Source organism: Delphinus delphis, chromosome 19 (assembly GCF_949987515.2).
Source record: "Delphinus delphis chromosome 19, mDelDel1.2, whole genome shotgun sequence".
NCBI lineage: Eukaryota > Metazoa > Chordata > Mammalia > Artiodactyla > Delphinidae > Delphinus > Delphinus delphis.
Window position 1 is genome coordinate 21,539,321 of NC_082701.1, and position 19,603 is coordinate 21,558,923.

The window sequence follows — 19,603 nt, forward strand, 5'->3', positions numbered from 1 at the left end:
AAAGGGAGGGGGTGGGAAGGGCTTAGGGAGAGGGAAGGGTGGGAACCAGTTTTGTGGGAAATATTCATATATATTTTTTCTCCCTTTTTCCATTTTTAGGCCATGTTTTAAACACATTTTAGTGCATGTATTTGAAGGGCTGGGCAGAAAATGAAAAAGCAATACATTCCTTGATGCATTTGCATGAAGGTTGTTCACCTTTGTTTGGGTAGTTGTCCATTTGAGGCGTGGGCAAATGAAGGACTTTGGTCATTTTGGACACTTAAGTAATGTTTGGTGTCTGTTTCTTAGGAGTGATTGGGGAGGGAAGATGATTTTAGCTATTTATTTGTAATATTTCAATCCTTTATCTGTTTGCTTTTATACAGTGTTTTTTTCTAATTCTATGAGGTTCAGGGTTCAAAATGATGGGAGGTGGAAGAACGAGGCTTATTTGGTGGTAGGGAGCTTGGAGCTTGTGCTGGTACTGCAGTATCAAGCTGAAGCAGATTAGTCAGAGTCCACCTTTGGAGTTACGTAGAAAACCAAAATGGTATTTTTGTTTTAGGAGGTTTTTCATATGGTTCAGACATCATAGGAATATTAAGAGATATCTTTCTGTGGAGGTATTGATTTATAGTTTCTTTTTCCTTTAAAGAAAGCTGGGCTGGCTTTTTGGGATGTAAACGTGTTTTCAGATGCAGTGAGGTTTAAAAGTGGGACAGCCTCTTTGATCCAGTGGCATGAAAACCAGTACAGAATTAATAGTTCTCCTATTTCTACAATGTGCCAAAAGTCCACATCCCAGCATTTTGTTAGTAGGAGAACTGATGCCATTCCTGAGAGCTGGGCTCCTTGTTTCCCTTCATCACAAGGATAAGGAGTCCAGACTTTAATTATTCCATTGTATGCTCCCTTAGATAAAACAGTAAAAAATTTGCAGCCATAGTTCACTTAAAACAGTTCCAAGCTCACTTGAAGTAATGCGGGGGGGGCCTGGAATGCTAGGTGGGTATGAAGATAAACCCTTGCTACTATGTAGCAACACAATTGGACCTTTTTGGAGGAACAGGTCTGAGTCTGGATTCTGGGGGACATCAATAAGAAGCCCTTCTCATAAATATAGAAATCCAGGAGACCATTTGAGTGCAACACAAGTTCTCAGTATTTGGAGGGTCCTCTCAAAATTCTGCGGCCTTACTTTGATTTTGACACCTGCACTGTGCCATTCCTGATGATTCCATTCAGGTTCTGTGTCAGCAGGACGGGGCATGATCCCCAGCACAACTCTTCTGGATTAAAAAAAAAAAAAAAGCCAGGTGATTCATTTGTGTGTGTGTGTGTGTGTGTGTGTTATGTATGTGTGTGAGATAAATGGAGTGACTTCATCAGATATTGAAGATTTCTATATTCATCCCTTTCTGCAGGTTGGAGTTAGCATAGAGTTGGAAAATCAGCTTTGGCTTTCTTTCCTGACTGTCTCTGATTTCCTTTAGTGTTCTCCCTTTTCTGGTCATCAGCTCACAACAACTCTGCCACTTTTGTGTCCCAAGGTAATAAGAAGTAGGAAACGAAACATTGCAAAGTGGAGCAAGAAAAGTTATCGGTTACCGTATCAGAGTCAAATGTCTTGGGTGACACTAAGGAGGACATGGGCAAGGTGATACCAGAGTGCTTTATCTTGTGATGCTGATACAGTAGCAGCCTCTCAGACACACAACCAGGTTGGATTTCTCACCTAGTTTTGAATCCTATCCCATTGGTTTCTGCAGGAAAAAAAAAATGGTTTTTAAGTTGGTCTGGGTGGGGAAAATCTTATGGGGAATGTACTGCATAGTATCAGGGGCTCAGCTCCCCCAAGCAGAGCCAACAAATACCAAAATGAGTAAACTGGGAAGCTTTTTCTCTCTTTCTGTCTTCATCCCAGATCAAAGAATCCCGAGTTAGGATCTGGATGAAGGATAAGCCCCTGACTTGTCGATGGGCACACCCCACACACTGACCCAGCATCTGAACTTGCTTAACAGGGAGCCGGGGCTAAACTGCTTCACCCTGCCTGAGAACCAGGGAGCACTGCATTTCTCCACAGGGTGGAGGAGAAGAGGCAGAATAAACCAAGCCTGGGACACCTCCCTCCTGTCTAGGTGTACTCATTCTCCTGTTTCAAAAGACGGCAAGGACATGAAGTCAACTTCTACCTATCTTCTGCTGCTGGAGTCTTTATGTATTCTTAGTTTGACCTGATTCCTCTTCTGTCTTTTGGCTTCATGTTAGGGGTTCTTGGTCAAAACCTGCTCTGATGTACATGAAGATTCCAGGTTCAAAAATCAATTTCTTTTAAAACAAGTATTGGGGGGGGGAGGCGGTGGGAATGAAGCAGGATATAATTGCCAAAACTAGGCTTGAGGTTGGTGGCTCTTGGAAGGATTTTCCTTAAGGCCTAGGTTTGAAAATTTAGGGCAGCACTATTATGAATTCTCAAAAGAAACCTTCCAGGGAGCCAGTGAGTCATAGTATCCAGCTGAGTCACTTAAAGCAGATTCCAGTATAGGAAACTCATTATTCACAATCCCTAAGCAATCTCATCTTCTTTTACCTTTTTTTTTCCCCCCCAATCTCCCTCCCCCCTGATTTCTACCCTTGAGTTAGTTTTTTGAGGGGTAGGAAGTACTTAACATATCAGAAGCTAGGTTGGGAAACATGCTCAGTTGCAAAAGCTGAGCTTTAAATTTTGTTTCAAAAATGTACATCAGGAGCAGATGGGGAGGGTCTTTTCTAAAATCTTTTCAAATTTGATTTTCTGTGCATATGGCCGTTCTGTAAATACTTGGGGGTTTTTCATTTTTTTGAAAGTAGATAAAAATCTGTGGGATTTTTCCCCCCAAACATTACAAAAACGTGTTTATTTACATGCGAATAAATTTCTTTGATAAAAAGCAACATGCCTATGTGTAATAAATTTTTAACCTTTGAATAATTTTTGTTTATTCAGCTTTTTAAAAGTCCAGTCAAAAAATTTTAACTAACAAAGTAAAAGTCTTTGCTGAGTATTACTTGAAATTAACTGGAAAGTATAATTGAAATTAGGGAAACAGACCCGTGAAAGTTTTCATCTGATTTATCTGCTCAAGCCAGTTTTACTAACTTTTGCAGGCCTTCGTCACTAAATTCATCAGCAGTGCTTGCTGGGAGAAAACTGCTCTTAGATGAGATGCAACTAAAATGCTGTTCTTATTTGGCTGAACTGAAGCAATAACAGTAAAAGTATCTGGGACGGGAGGAGGCTGTAACATCTAGACCTGGCTTTGTGGGCCTGAGAATGAGTTTCTGAAGCTGGGTTCCTTGCTTAGGAAGCCCTTTCTAGGATAAAAAAATTTTAAAAAGTTCTTGAAGAGTTGGTTCATAAGCCTTCCAGCAAAAATATGCCTATTTTAAAAGATCTCCAGCACTAGTTGCTCTTAAATAAGCCCATCTCTTAATCAGACATTCCTAATAAGCCAGTCACTGAATGTGCAAGTGAAAAGAGGTAAGAAGACAAACTCATCTACTTTGTAATACAGTTAGAAGTGGTCCGGCCAGGACTGCTAGAATTTATGATAGTTTCTAATATTTTATCTTTGGGATACAATTCTGTAGTTTGTCGCTCTAAGGGTAAACTCTTATTCGTTAATTCATAGAAATTAGATCATAAGTTTTGAGACCTTGAGGGCTGAGGTTGCTAAAATATGACACAATCTAGCTTCTATAGAAAGAGTCATAATGAATGTTACGGCTGGGCAAGCGCCCCCGCCTGCTACTTCAGACACGCTTGTTTCTCCCGCCAAAGTGGCGTCAGGATCAGGTTCTCACCAACCAGAGCCCTGATTGGAGGGCGGGTAGGCACTAGAGCCCATTGGGTGCCTGCGGCGGTCGGGCGGCGGAGGAGCGGGTGAAGCCGAGGCCTTTCTGCCTCACCCGCCCCCACCTCCACCAAAGCGCGCCCCTCCCCCGGCTAAAGGAATGGTCGCCCAGCTCCTGCACTGCACCCCCTGACCCCAAGGCACGAGGTGCGCCTTGCCGCACGTCCCCGGAGCAGAGGGCAGCACAATTGTCCCTCTGTCCTCCTGATCCATGCACAGGAAGATCCACGCTCCGCAGCGGCCCCCCAAGCCTCCCTGCAACACCCGGTAATGCAATTCACGGGGGCGGGGGAGGCGGCAGCAACGGCGGCGGCGGCGGCGGCAGCAGCACTGCCCCAATCTAGAGACAACCAGAGACGAGGAAAATGGCTCCGAGTAGGGACCGCCTGCTGCACTTTGGGTTCAAGGCGACAGTGAGTGATAGGGGAAGGGAGTTGGGTGGCTGGGAAGGACATGTGCGCCAGCACAGGCTATCGGGGAAGCGACAAGACTTAGGGGGCTGGGAGGACAAGACAGACAGCTCAAGTGCTTAGTGAGTTGGTGCGTGCTGTTTGCCCGCGGAGGAGAGGAGAGTGGGCTCGGGTGCTGTGTGCAGTTGTCCTGCTTTCTCTTCTCTCACCGGTCGGCGAGCACGCGCGCACTCGCATCCGCCCCACAGCCCCTCCCATACATAAATACACACAGACACATAGGCACTTCCCTGCCTCTCCTTCTCGCGGTGGGCTTTCCTGCCTTGGAGGCGAGAGCGGGCTCGTGCCGCCGCCGCCGCCGCCGCCGCCGCCGCCGCCGCCGCCGCCGCCGCCGCGCTCCGGCTGCTCCCGGGCTGATGGTCGCCGGCTGCACCCGGGGGTGGGGGAGGGGTGGTCCTGCGCCGCCGCCGCCGCCGCCGCCGCCGCCGCCACCACCGCCGCCGCGCGCTCCTCCTCCCCCTCCCCACGCAGTTCCGAGGCCCGGGCGGCTCTGCCCAATGAGGAGCGGCGTTGCTGGTAGGTGGGGAGTGTTTTTGTTTTGGGTTGAAGTTGAGGCTGAGGAGAGAGAAGAGCTAGCGACGAGCAGTCGTCGCCACACCGCGGGAGGTGGAGGAGGCCCTGCCGGAGTCGAGAGGTCTCTCCTCCCCGCCGACGGCCCCTGCCCGCAGCTCCTCTGCCTCCTCTCGGTGCCGGAACTCACGGGCCTGCCCGGGGCCCCCAGTCTTTGCACTCCGCACGCCGCAGCGCCCGGCCCCGGCCGCACCCGCCGGCCCCATGAGGAGGGACGTGAACGGAGTGACCAAGAGCAGGTTTGAGGTGTGCGCTTGGAGGGGGCTAGGGTGGCAGGAGGAAGGCGATTCCCTCTCTCGTGCCCCGAAAAATTCGCTCCGCACTGAGCCTCCTCCCTTGTCTGGCGCCGTCACCCCCCGGCCTCTAGGACTGCCAGACTTCTCTCCCCCTTTTCGCGACCCGAAAGCCCAATGCAGCCCGGCTTCCCTCTTCCTCCCGACCGGTCGCCTCCTGCCTCTTCCACCAGCGGGGCCCCGGCGGGGGATTAGCTCTGGCGCCCTAATTCCCCCTCCCCCCAGTATCACTCAGCTTTCCGTTCTTTACACAACCCTTGGCTTGCCTCCCTTCACCCGGCAGAAAAAGCATCACAGCTCCGATCGACCGGAGGGAGCTAGCTTCTTTTCTTTCTGCCACTTTCTTCGTGAAGCGAGGGGGAAATTATGGGCTAGGGGGCTTTTCTCCGAGTTTGAGAGACCTTGGTTAAACTAGGGAAGTGGGGGTGGTAGACTGAGATGATAGAGACGACCACGAGTTTTCGGTGCTGTTTGCTTTGGGTATTGTTCTGATACTTCCTCTTCTTTCCCGTTTAGTCTGTACTTTTGTAGCTCATTGTTTCTGGGAACTCTTAGACGTGTACAGGCTTTGAGGTTGGGACGAAGGTCTGAGAGACTTAAAATCCATTCAAGTCTCTTTGTCTCTAAGAACTCCACCTCTGGCGAGAGAGGTTTATAGTAATGGAATTAAGGAATGGGTGAGGAAATAAAACATCCGAAAGCGTCTTTAGAGAGTAGTCAGTGTCAGGAAGTGGTTCCTTTGGGAAGTGAAGTATCGTAGCTACAGGTGAATTACAGTAGTATAGTAATATACGGGAAGGTGTTTTGAGGGGATAAGAAAGAGAAAGAAACTACAGCAAGAAGAGTAAATGTTGCCTGGCCTTTTTTGGCAGAGAATCAGGCTGACCTGGGATCACTCACAGCTCAGTGTACATCTCACTTGGTGTTTTTCTTCATTTCCATTTGAAGGATGAAATTGTAAGACGGTGAGACAGAAGTTTCAGGAAGCTTGCCAACTAGTTGCAGAGGATGAAATTGTTACCCAAGGTCTTCAGTTTAGTCTATTCCTTGATTTCTTTTTATGCTTATGGGAAAAATATTTTAATTTGCCCGTAAAGATCAAGACAGGGAGTGTTGGGGAGAGTTTAACTGCAGAGCTACAGTGTTACTGTTGCAGGCCAGGAGTGGAGAAAAATCAAGGAATTGGTCTCCTTAGAGTCTTCCTATTTACCTTCATCATGGGAAGGAATTATTATAGTAGATATGTTTTGGTGTTTAATAGAATTTTATGTTGCCCTAGTGTAGAGAGACCCAGTAAACTTAATTTATGATGGTTTCCTATTCAGTACTACTGTAAAAGTCCAGACTGCCATTAAAATTACTGAATAGATATTTAGCACTTAACAGAAATCTTCAAAGGGAAACCCAAATGCTGAAGAATTGAGTGGAGGGTGGCCTTTTGCCATTACAGTCAGCTCTTTATCATTTTGCTATTCACTTTTAGGTTGTGTGAGTAATTGTTGGAAAGAGTTCTTTGTAGTTTGTGCTTTAAAAATGCATTGCTATATCCTGTTTTTGTAATTATCTTATATTTTAATTTGTAGTTTATCTGTACTGGTGGTACTAAAATAATAAGAGAATGTATTGCTTTCTTGAGCATGTCTGGGTCTTTAAAATAAATTTATTTATTTTTAATTTATTTTTATTTTTGCCTGCGCTGGGTCTTAGTTGCTGTGCGCGGGCTTTCTCTAGTTGTGGCGAGCGGGGGCTACTCTTCATTGTGCTGCGCAGGCTTCTCATTGTGGTTTCTTGTCTTGTTGCAGAGCACGGGGTCTAGGCACGTGGGCTTCAGTAGTTGCAGCACACCGGCTAGTTCTGGCGCACAGGCTTAGTTGCCCCGCAGCATGTGGGATTTTCCTGGACCAGGGCTTGAACCCATGTCCCCTGAATTGGCAGGCGGGTTCTTAACTGCTGTGCTGCCTGGGAAGTCCTGCAAGCATGTCTGTTTACCTTGATTGGTACAACTAAAGTTTTCTTAACGTGTCTAAGATAAAAAGGGAGGGAAAACTCCTTCTTCTGCAGTGTTTATTTGTAAACAAAAGGCTACTCTTATTATGAAGTGAAGTGTTCATGCTGAAATAAAAATGAGAAGGGACTGGAAATGATATGTGTTAATGAGTTTCATTGTCTGATGTTTCTTAAAGTCATTTACCCCTTAATGACCTAATTTACAGGTAATAAAGCAATAAACTTTGGTCTCTCATGAAGTAATAAACCTTGCTAATTCGTTGAAAACATTTTAAATGTTTACTTTCAATGGATAAAAGATGTAGATAAGATGAAGCAGCCTTTTCATATCTAAAATATTTACATTATTTTTTTAATTCTCAAAAATCACAGGTTTTTAAAGGACTGATAATTTTATGATTGTAAGCAGATAGCTCTGAAAATTTTTGTGAGTGCGGGAAATTTCTATAGCAAATATATAACAACTAATTTCAAATTGGTTATGGTTAATACAAAAAGTGAAAGATTGTTTTCTTGGCCACATTTTTTTATCTGGGCAGAAGATAACTAAAGCTTATTGTTTTTTATTTAATTCTTTAAAACCTTTTTTAGGGAATGTTCTGTGTATTATGCTTTTGGATGTTGTAAGTGAAGGCCACACACTTTAAATCTCACACTCAGTGGTAGAGTTGTAGAAAAAAAAAATTTTAAGTTAAAATCAAGGGAGAAGAGTATCTGTTAGGCAGCTATGTAGTATCCTGTAGAATAGCCAAGTAGATGACTGTTGGATAAAAGAGTTTAAAAAAAGATATGGAGGTGTGAAAATTATTGTTGTTCTTTGCTGTATCACTTTGGCATTAAATCTGTACTATAATAACCCTTATAAGTTAACGTAATGCGTACTGAATTGTCTCAGTCTTCTAATTGAAATTCATTAAAATCCTTTTTTTTTTTTTTTCTTCGGTACGCGGGCCTCTCACTGTTGTGGCCTCTTCCGTTGCGGAGCACAGGCTCCGGACGCGCAGGCTCAGCAGCCATGGCTCACAGGCCCAGCCGCTCCACGGCATGTGGGATCCTCCAGGACCAGGGCACGAACCCGTGTCCCCTGCATCGGCAGGTGGACTCTCAACCACTGCGCCACCAGGGAAGCCCCAAATACTTTTATATTACTTGCAGTACACTTTGTTTTGTGGCAAATTTTGATAATTTCCTTTCAAATTTAATAATGATTATTAAATATGTCCTGTATGCCAGGTGCACTGAGCTAGATGTCTTACCTTGGTTACTTCTAATTCTCACAATTCTCTTTTGAGGAAAGCTAGGGCCCAAGAAGTATTCAAGTTGCACAGCTAGTATTTTTGGGAGCCAGGATTCCAATCTGCAATTTTTTTTTTACTCCACTCTATCATTCTGCTCTGTTTTTAGCATAACATAGTATAAAAGCCCATAAAATGTGTGGAAAAGAGCTTTCCTAAAGTTCTTCATCCAGTATATTTTATTTTGCTTTTGCTATCGAGAGAATACAGCTATCCTTCTTTTTAAGTGCTGTAGCCAATGCTATCTTAACATAGTGAAATTAATGACAGACATGTGTAAATATCTAAGCTAGCCCTTGAATCCAAGTTTAGATTTTTTTCAGTTAGGACTCTCCACTTGTCATACTCTTAGTAGCTCCATTATGAGAATGTAGTATTATTGGAGGAAAAAATTCTTATTTGGGTTTATTAAAAAGTATAACTTAAAAAAAAAAGTTATAGTGGTAACATTCACTGACATTCACATACCATTTTACAGTTTAATCAGTCCCCGGAGATGTTAAGACTCACATAGCTAGGAAGTGATGAGTTCCAATTTGGGTATTTTGAATCCCTGTTCATTATTGTTTTTCATTATACCTCACTGCCTCTCTGATAAATCTGTAATACTACAGTTTGTATGATTAGGTTGTAATATTTCTTTACCTGCTTCATTTTATTGCTTCAATTTGTCCAAAATAAGAAAAATCATAAACTGTTCTGTGGCAGAAAGAAAATACTTCTTTGGGAGTTAAGAGAACTGGATATTAGATAACCTTGATTTTTGTCACCAACTAACTGTAGCTTTGGTCATCTCTTTTCACTTCTCTGGTTTGGTCATTTACCTCTTCTGTAAGAAAAGGGAGTTAGAATCAATTATTAAGGTTCCTTTTGTTCCAGATCCTATGAATCTGTAATTTTTGAATAAAAGCCGACCTTGGTCCTTTCTTCTGAAATAGCCACTCCAGTATTTTGTTAAAGTTTGTAGGCTCAGTCACACAGTACAGTTAAGACTGCAGTAATGACCCTTTTTCTCCCTTAAGGTTTTATCTTCTAACCTAAAGAACATTCTGCATAGTAAATAACCATATTTTCCAAGTTGGTGCATGTGGAAAATGTTATATTTTCCAGTGGGTGAGAGTCATTTGTGTCACTCTATTTGAAAGGCCTTGCAATGGGAAAGAGTACTAGTAAAACTAAGGAATTTTGTTTTTAATGCTTTAGAGATTGGTTTGAAAGCAATTATCTAACATTACTATAGAAAATCCAAATTAAAAGTCTGGGCTTTTTAGGCCCATTCAGACAATCTGTCCTTTTTTGAATAATGTTACTGATATTTCTTTATTGTATAATCATGGGTCCTTTTGAAGCACAGTACACTGTATCATGTACTTATATTGTAGTCATTCATTATTTAAAATAAACATATGTTTGTGTCTTGCTACAGTATATATAAGATAAACAGTTATGTATTGAAAATTATGCTTTCCATTAAGTCATTAAATTTTTTTAACTTGGCAAAAACTTCACAAGATGTATTGTTGATATTTAATCCTAGTTATAAGATGTGATCTATTTCTTTTTTAAAAAATAAATTTATTTATCTTATTTATTCATTTTTGGCTGTGTTGGGTCTTCGCTGCTGCGTGCGGGCTTTCCCTAGTTGCGGCGGGCAGGGGCTACTCTTCGTTGTGGTGCACGGGCTTCTCATTGCGGTGGCTTCTCATTGCGGAGCATGGGCTCTAGGCGCACGGGCTTCAGTAGTTGTGGCACGTGGGCTCAGTAGTTGTGGCTCACGGGCTCTAGAGCACAGGCTCAGCAGTTGTGGCACACGGGCTTAGTTGCTCTGCGGCGTGTGGGATCTTCCCGGACCAGGGCTCAAACCCGTGTCCCCTGCATTGGCAGGCGGATTCTCAAGCACTGTGCCACCAGGGAAGCCCCGATGTAATCTGTTTCTACATTGAAGATTTTCATTCATTAAAGCAGTATTTCTGTTAGAAGTATCCACACTTTTAAAGTCATGTCTTCATGTTCTAGGCCTTTTGTCAGTTTTAGCTGTTAGTATTGGTGTTGTTTTTTAATCTTAATTTTAAAAAATCCTTCAATTTTCATCCTCAGAGTTGCCTCTTTTGAAATTTTGGTCTCATATTTCTTCTAAATTAATGAGTACTTTTGTTATTGCTAGCCCTTAGATTACTGTTTCCCAACTGGTGACAGATTGGAAACTAAATTAAAAATTTCAGTAATCTAACTAATACTGTGGTCTTGCAAGGGTATTTTTAGATGTCCAAAATAAAATATTCCGTTACACCAGGAAAATCCAAGGGAGGGAGGAAGAAGAAAGAATGCCCTTAAACTGACCAAATTTAGCTGCTTGTGCAGTTGTCTTTACACTGTTTTCCTATTTAATATCCCAGACTTAGTGAATTCTTAGATCAGACCCCTACCCAAAAATTGCCTCAGAAAAATGAAGGCATCCACCTGTGGTTTTATAGTTTTATGTCTTAATGCACTTGAACCCATTTGATAAAAAGATTTTAACTTAATAGCAACTACAGTAGGTGGTGGTATTGAACTATGCAGTAGTATTTATGCTTGATTCATGTTGCTTTATTATATAACTTTAAAAAGAAAGGTATGTATTCAAAGGTAATAAATCCAAAACAGATTTGCATTAGCTTTTGAAGACTATTTCTGTTAAAAGAATGGCTTTGCTGGCTAGTTATTTTCAGCACATATCAAGTAACGATTTAGCAGGCATGTGATTTAAAGCTATAGGTAAGTAACCTATTTATTCCCGAATCATATTTCCTCCAGTTTGATTTTATGATATTCTGTTGGCTTTAATAAGCCTCATATCTGACAGTTGTAATCAGGTGGAAATGTAAGTAATTTAATCCATTTTGCTGTCTTCTAAGTTGCTCTGAGGTAAAAGTCACCTATTAAAACATGGTAGACAAGGGTTTAGTCAGTTATGAAACATATATTGGCAATGTCTTCTGTCATTTTTATCCTTGATCCCAGGAATTTCTAGTAAAAAGTAAAAAAAGGGAAATAGAACACTGAAAGTAAATAGTAAATTGATTTTATGCATTACTTTGGTGCTAAGACAGAAATCATATCTAATAACAAGGAGGTGAAGGTTGGCAATATATCGAATGCCTGCCCAGTTTTATATAATCAAATGTAAAAGCTATTGTGATATTTGTTGGTGAGTGTAACTTTCTGATTAACTGAAGGATGCAGGCAGATATAATTTCACGATCATTTATTTATTTATTTTTGATTTATTCTGCTACTTTATTTTTATATAATATTTCCTACATGACTTAAAGAGTTATAAATTAATTATATTTTAACAAGAGTGGATAATTATGGGTACATGCACAGACAAAACTCAAGAATTCAGAGTCAGACTGTGGTTTATTCCCTATCTTAGAATTTGTAGCCAAGGGTTTCTTTGTTTTTTTTTTCCCACCAAGAAGAAATAGATATCTCGGGGACTGAGAAAGTGGGAGATCTTTGCTGACATGAAAAGAGTTGTACTTTCAGAATGGGTTAGAACAACAAGGGGTGCATATACTAACTCTTCATGATCATTCAAAAGTAAAAAATGGAAAAGCATTCTCAGCTTTACTACAATTTACAATAATAAGAATATGCCATAGGTATAGCTATTCTAAGTACTTTTTTTTTTTTTTTACTATATGCAGTATGAAGGTATTTATGTGGCAGGAGGGACAGGCCAAAAGAAAGCAGTAAATTTCTAGATTAGGGCATGTTTTTAAATGTAGAGTACCTCTTCTTTTATGCTTTCTTTCTGTCATCCTTGGTTGACAGCTTAGGCCCTGGAAAGGTCATCGCCAACTGCCCGTGTCCTGAATTGCAGTTACCAGCGAAGAGCCAGATTTGTTTTGTTCTTTGTTTTCTTTTTTCCTTTTTTGAGGTGGGTGGGGTGAAAGGAAAAAAAAGAGAAGGGATTTGCAGTTTCTTGAAAATTAACAGTTAAAAAAATATATTTCTGAAGAACCTAGGGGCAGGACAGGAATAAAGATGCAGACATAGAGAATGGACTTGAGGACACAGGGAGGGGGAAGGGTAAGCTAGGACGAAGTGAGAGAATGGCATTGACATATATATACTACCAAATGTAAAATAGATAGCTAATAGGAAGCAGCCGCATAGCACAGGGAGACCAGCTCCCTGAGAGCACCTAGAGGGGTGGGATGGGGAGGGTGGGAGGGAGATACAAGAGGGAGGGGATATGGGGATATATGTATACGTATAGCTGATTCACTTTGTTATAAAGCAGAAACTAACGTAACAGTGTAAAGCAATTATACTCCAATAAAGATGTTAAAAAAAAGAGAAAATTAACAATTTAATATTAACTATAAATGTTAGCTGCAAGGTTTTCCAGAGTTTTTTGTTAGAATACGTTATCCATTTTTTTGTCATCTTATTTTTTGAACTAGATCATCTATGTACTTTAATGTTCTAATTTTGAAATTAATTTGAGTAAGGAGAGGACGGAAACATTAAGATGGGACTTCCCTGGTGGCGCAGTGGTTAAGAATCCTCCTGCCAGTGCAGGGGACATGGGTTCGAGCCCTGGTCTGGGAAGATCCCACATGATGCAGAGCAACTAAACCCATGCGCCACAACTACTGAGCCTGTGCTCTAGAGCCCGTGAGCCACAGCTACTACTGAGCCCACGTGCCACAGCCACTGAAGCCCACGCCCCTGGAGTCTGTGCTCCGCAACAAGAGAAGCCACCACAATGAGTATCCTGCGCACCGCAATGAAGAGTAGCCCTGGGGCTTCCCTGGTGGCTCAGTGGTTGAGAATCTGCCTGCCAATGCAGGGGACACGGGTTCGAGCCCTGGTCTGGGAGGATCCCACATGCCGCAGAGTGGCTGGGCCCGTGAGGCACAATTACTGAGCCTGCACGTCTGGAGCCCGTGCTCCACAGCAATAGAGGCCACGATAGTGAGAGGCCTGCGCACCGCGACGAAGAGTGGCCCCCGCTTGCCACAACTAGAGAAAGCCCCCGCGCAGCAACGAATACCCAACACAGCTAAAAATAAATAAATAAAATAAATAAATTAAAAAGAAAAAGAAAACCAGGGCATGGTATTGATAGTTCAGTTCTGTTCAGATTTTATTTAGCACCAATATGTGTCAGATATTGATAGGTGTTAGAGGTACGAAGCTGCTCCAAAGCATTGTCTTTTCCTCAGGGAGTTTGTTGTCTAGTTAAGAAGAAAACTGCATGAGAAAAATAATTTAGTGGGTTCTGGTAAATGCAGAGATAGCTATATGGGAGCGTGATAAGAACCAATTTCATGAAAAGCATTCATACTTTCTGTTATCCTCATACTGCTTATATGAGACGCATTACATTTTACTTAGTGCTTTTAAAAGAAAAAATCCATTGAGGCTGCTTTTAAAAAATATTAGCACTATACTGTCAGGTGTAAGAATTTATTTTTTTAATAAATTTATTTTTTATTTATTTATTTTTGGCTGCATTGGGTCTTCGTTTGCTGCACGCAGGCTTTCACTAGTTGGGGCGAGTGGGGGCTACTCTTCGTTGTGACATGTGGGCTTCTCCTTGCAGTGGCTTCTCTTGTTGCAGAGCATGGGCTTTATGTGCGTGGGCGTCAGTAGTTGTGGCACATGGGCTCAGCAGCTGTGGCTTGCGGGCTCTAGAGCACAGGCTTAGCAGTTGTGGCGCACCAGCTTAGTTGCTCCGCGGCATGTGGGATCTTCCCAGACCAGGGCTCGAACCCGTGTCCCCTGCATTGGCAGGTGGACTCTCAACCACTGTGCCACCAGGGAAGTCCAAAATTTATTTTAAAAAGTACAGGTATGAATTACTTATACTTATCTGTACCAGGGACAACCAAGGGAAAAGAGGTATGTTTTCATTAGTAATTTCTTTGGTTTTACTGGTACATCTTTAGGGAAACAAAACAGTGGGACTACTAATGATAGAGCTAATCAGAGTAACTGCTCTTCTCTAAAGCTGGACATTTCTCAGAGATGTAAGCAGAAATTAAACAGGGTTAGAAGAAGAGTAACAGGAAAGTAACACTTTCACCAGTAATTCCAGGAATTAATTATATAGTAGGTAGTTATATACATATTGTTCCATTTGTTTTTAAAGCAAAGAATAAATTTTGTTAAGGAATTTATGAATGACTGAATAATACTGACCCTCATTTATGGAGGGCATCCTGCTAACCTTCCTTTAGTAGGGCAGATATTTTGAACTGCCTTAAATAACCACTTAATATAGTGTTTTACACATTAAAGAGCATGTTCCCATTTATGATTTCATTTGAACTTAAAAAAAAATCTTGTATGTTAGGTAGGGGATATTTTTCTGCTATTTTATAGGTAGGAAAGCAGATACTCTGGAAGGCTGTTATTTTACCAACATTAAATAGCTGAGTATAAAAGCCGGAACTTTAATCCAGTTGACTTGAAGTTTCTTATACTTGCCTCTAGGGCATGCTGACTGAGAATATTTTTTTTTGCTTGCTTGCTTTCTTTTTCTTTCTTTCTTTCTTTTTTTCTTTCTTTCTTTCTTTTTTTTTTTTTCTTTCTTTCTTTCTTTCATTCATTGGAGTATAATTGCTTTACAATGTTGTGTTAGTTTCCGCTGTACAGTGAAGTGAATCAGCTGAGAATGGGTTGTTTTTTTAATTTTATTAAAAAAATTTTTTTGGGCTTTCCTGGTGGTGCAGTGGTTGAGAGTCCGCCTGCCGATGCAGGGGACACGGGTTCGTGCCCCAGTCCTGGAAGATCCCACATGGTGTGGAGTGGCTGGGCCCGTGAGCCATGGGCGCTGAGCCTGCGAGTCCGGAGCCTGTGCTCCGCAACGGGAGAGGCCACAGCAGTAAGAGGCCCGCATACTGCAAAAAAATAATAATAATTATTATTATTTTTTATTTTTATTTTTGGCTTTGTTGGGTCTTTGTTGCTGTGCACGGGCTTTCTCTGGTTGCAACGAGCAGGGACTACTCTTCATTGCAGTGCGCGGGCTTCTCATTGCAGTGGCTTTTCTTGTTGTGGAGCACGGGCTCTAGGCGCACAGGCTTCAGTAGTTGTGGCACATGGGCTCAGTAGTTGTGGCTCGCGAGCCCTGGAGCGCAGGCTCAGTGGTTGTGGCTCATTGGCTTAGTTGCTTCGTGGCATGTGGGATCATCCCAGGCCAGGGCTCGAACCCATGTCCCCTGCATTGGCAGGCGGATTCTTAACCACTGCACCACCAGGGAAGCCCCGAGAATGGGTTGTTGTGAACAGTTTACCCATTGTTATTCTTTTGATCTATAGCAAGTATTTATAAGATGTTTGGTTAGGGTTGATTAACACTTGAGTTTGTGGCGAAAGAATTGAGCAAAGTTAATTTTGTGGGGACTGCAAAACATGGGCATTGAACCTGTACTTTGGCTTACTAGCCAACTTAAGTAACTCTTGAACAGCCATGAACAAATATTCTGGATAAATCACGCTAAGTTGTAAATTCCTTTCAGATACCTATGTAATAAATTACATTTGTAGCAAAAGCTGTTAGTGTATCATTCATATGTTGAATAAAACTGATTTGATTACCTTCTTTACTATAATTCTTCCTCATGAGAACTAGGAGTGAGATACTAAAAGTTTTATAATAAGTATTTGTAGAATCTTGAATATAAGTTTATAAGGCTTCATGTTCAGCTTCTTTGCAAGTTTTGCTCTTAGGCTTGATGTATAAAGTCTGGGCAGCATTTTACTCAATTTATCATAATATATTATTAAAGATGAAAGGTAGCAGTATACCACTGTTGAGTGAAAAATAGTAAACATTTAGGATATAGTATTTTATGAATAAACAGACATGTCTAGATAAAGATCAAGTAGGTTTAGTAGAATAAAAAAAGTTTAATATCAGAAAGAATACCAAGAAGCAATATTATCATCTTCTAGAGTGTTTAAATTATTTAATCTGAAATTTGCATTAAAAATGATCCCATCCATAAAATTCACGCTGTTCTGGAGTTATGGCCAAGATCTATCTGACCCTTCTAACAGCTATCAAATATATATTTATATGAAATGTGTGATAATTCACTACATTACCTTTTTAGTCTTGTCTATACTATATACCTACCTAGGATCCAGTTTTATTTTTCTATACTTTACATGTTCTGGCTGTTGTCAAGTGACTGGGGTCTTGTCGGTATTTCCAGTAACGATATTGTTTCAGAGATGAATTAACAAAATGAAAAACTACAGGATTCAATTCAACATTAGGCTGGGAACCAGGGGAGAATATATATGCTCCACATTATCCTTTTTATTTTTTTAACATCTTTATTGGGATATAAATGCTTTGCAGTGGTGTGTTAGTTTCTGCTTTATAGCAGAGTGAATCAGCTATACATGTACATATATCCCCATATCTCCTCCCTCTTGGCATCTCCCTCCCACCCTCCCTATCCCACCCCTCTAGGTGGTCACAAAGCACCGAGCTGGTCTCCCTGTGCTATGCGGTTGCTTCCCCACTAGCTATCTATTTTACATTTGGTAGTGTATATATGTCCATGCCACTCCACATTATCTTAATTGGAAATAATGTTTTTCTCTTGTGGAATTAGGCCTGGATACGCATTCAAGTTGAAGGTGCATAGCCAGCCAAATATTATTTGTAAGTAGTTGTTTTGCTTAACGCCAGTGGTACTAAAAAGGAAATGATCAAATTGAAATCTAAGTAAAACTTAACCAAGAATTAGCCTAGTAAACTTTCTTGTAGCTTTTATTTACTGTGGCTGGGTTGGACTATGGCTTATTAAATGGCATGCAGTCTCCGTGAAGTGTACCATTATTTTAGACAAAGTCAGTTTTAGCATCATCTGCTTTGGCCGTCCTAAAGTAGCCTCAGATCTCTCAGTTTAATGTGTTTCAGGGACGTGTCTTTCTTCTGCCTACTTGTATTTTGCAAAAATAAGACAGTTATAGGCCTATGATTTAATTTGGGACTGGTAATGGGGGTTAAATTAAGTTGTTGCTTTAGTATTTGTTCTTGGAAGAGAAGTTAAATTATAATTTACTATGCACCTTAAAGTGAGTTTCAAGTGAAAAGCAATTCCTCCATCTCTCTGTTCTCTAGAAGAACAATTGTTAACTGTTTAATATGTATCCTTTTAAAAATTATTTATCTATTTAATATGTATGGATATGTTCACATTTTATGATCAAGCAAAATTATGCTGGACATACAGTTTAGAAACTCGCTTTTTTCTTCTTTTAAAAAATTATAGTAAGTTTTAATTTATATAAGAAATATGTGGATACATTTTTATTTAAAAATTAAAACATTTTGAGTGTGATAATTCCTTTTTATACTGCTCATAATCCTGATCCTCTCCACCTAAAGAGATAAGGGCCAGATAAACAACAAGATCCTACTGTGTAGCACAGAGAACTATATTCAATATCCTATGATAAACCAAAATGGAAAAGAATTAAAAAAAAAGAATGTATGTATATGTATAACATATACACATTGCTGTACAGCAGTAGCTAACACAACATTGTAAATCAACTATACTTCAGTAAAAAATTAATTAATTTAAAAAGGGGGAAACCAAAAAAAAAGAGAGATAAGGACCAATTTTAAATTTGATGAGTGTCCTTGCAAGTCTTTTTCTGTGCTTTTACATAGCCTTAGTTTTCTGTGTGTGTGTTTATGTAAGTTGCCTCATACTGTATCTGGCATTCGGAAATTTTAACTACGATATGTCTTAGAGGTCTGTTAGATATATTTCTTTTCACAGTTACATAATATTCTATTATATGAATATTCTAGTTTGTATAGCTAGCTATTAATTAACCTTTAGGTTTTCTCCTTTGCATCACAAACACAAATGCAATGAATGTTCTTATATATGTGCAAGTGTTCCTTTATGTTAAATACCAAGAAGAGGGTTTTCTGGGTCATAGGGAATATATGATTATTAAGTTTATCAGATATTGTCAAATTGCTTTCCTAATTTATGTTTTGGCCCATAGTGTGTGAGTGAACTTGTTTCTCCACATCTTTACCAACATGTGATGTTTCCCAACTTTAAAGTTTTTCAGTGATAGAAGGAAAATTGTGTTTTATTGTATTTTGTATTTCCCTCATTACTACTGAAGTTGAGTATCTTCTTGTTTTAGTCTTAATGTTTTAAGTCGGGGGTCGGGGTGGGGTCGGGAGTGGGGAGCATGGGAGAGCAGGGCAGGTCATAAATGGACTTATTGGCCGTTTTGCGCTCTGGATTTTATTCTGACAAGGGAAGCCATAGGGATTTTTGAACAGAAGAGGAACATTCAGGCTTTGAAAGGATCACTCTTGCTTTGTAGAGAAGTGGTATATATATAACTGGTGTTAAGGGTTCTTGGAGTAATTCAGAAAAGTAATAGTGGTATCTTGTATGAAGTTGATTGTGATGGAGGTGTAAGAAGTAATTGGATCCTGGATATATTTTAAAGGTAGAAATGATAGGATTTACTGTCATTAGGAACCTATAAAGTTGGTGTATTGATTTTTGTGTATTCATTTTTGTATCCAGTTAGCATGCTCCGACCTGCAAATAGTAGAAAACCCTTTTAGTGGCTTAAAGAATAAGGTGTTCCTTATCTCACATTATAAGGAGTCAAAAGCAGAGCTTTTACCAGGATTAAGAGCCTTGGTTCAGAGAGGTGGTTTTCAAACTTCAATTTGCTTGGAAATTGAAAACTGGAAAAATTGAAAACTGGAAAACTGGCAAATCACCTGGGCCCATGAACTTGCATTTCTAAGATATATAAAGGTGATGCCTAAATGAGTACCACACTTTGGGTAACACAGACTTGGAGCCTAATAATTAGGAGGACTTTAGGGTTTGAGCAAAACAATGGAACCATACTGACTGGGTTCAAATCTTAGCTCTGCTATTTCCTATCTATTTTAAAATTTCAGGTATATTGATCTCAAGGGGCTTTTTTGTTGTTCTTTTCTAATTTTATTGTGTTACATATAAGTGTATTAGTGGTTTATGATAACAGGTGTTTTTTTTTTAAATTTTATTTATTTATTT

The 19,603-nt window shown here is 40.6% G+C and overlaps 1 protein-coding gene across 1 annotated transcript in view; it reads left to right on the forward strand.

The window, feature by feature from the left end:
• The first annotated feature begins 4,832 nt into the window (after positions 1-4,832).
• FBXL20 (F-box and leucine rich repeat protein 20) overlaps positions 4,833-19,603 on the forward strand; it is a 115,790-nt gene continuing 101,019 nt past the window's right edge. The window contains exon 1 of the mRNA XM_059996969.1: positions 4,833-5,164. Within this exon, the coding sequence (XP_059852952.1) occupies positions 5,123-5,164 (42 nt within the window). The 5' untranslated portion in view covers positions 4,833-5,122. The remainder of the gene's footprint in view (positions 5,165-19,603) is intronic.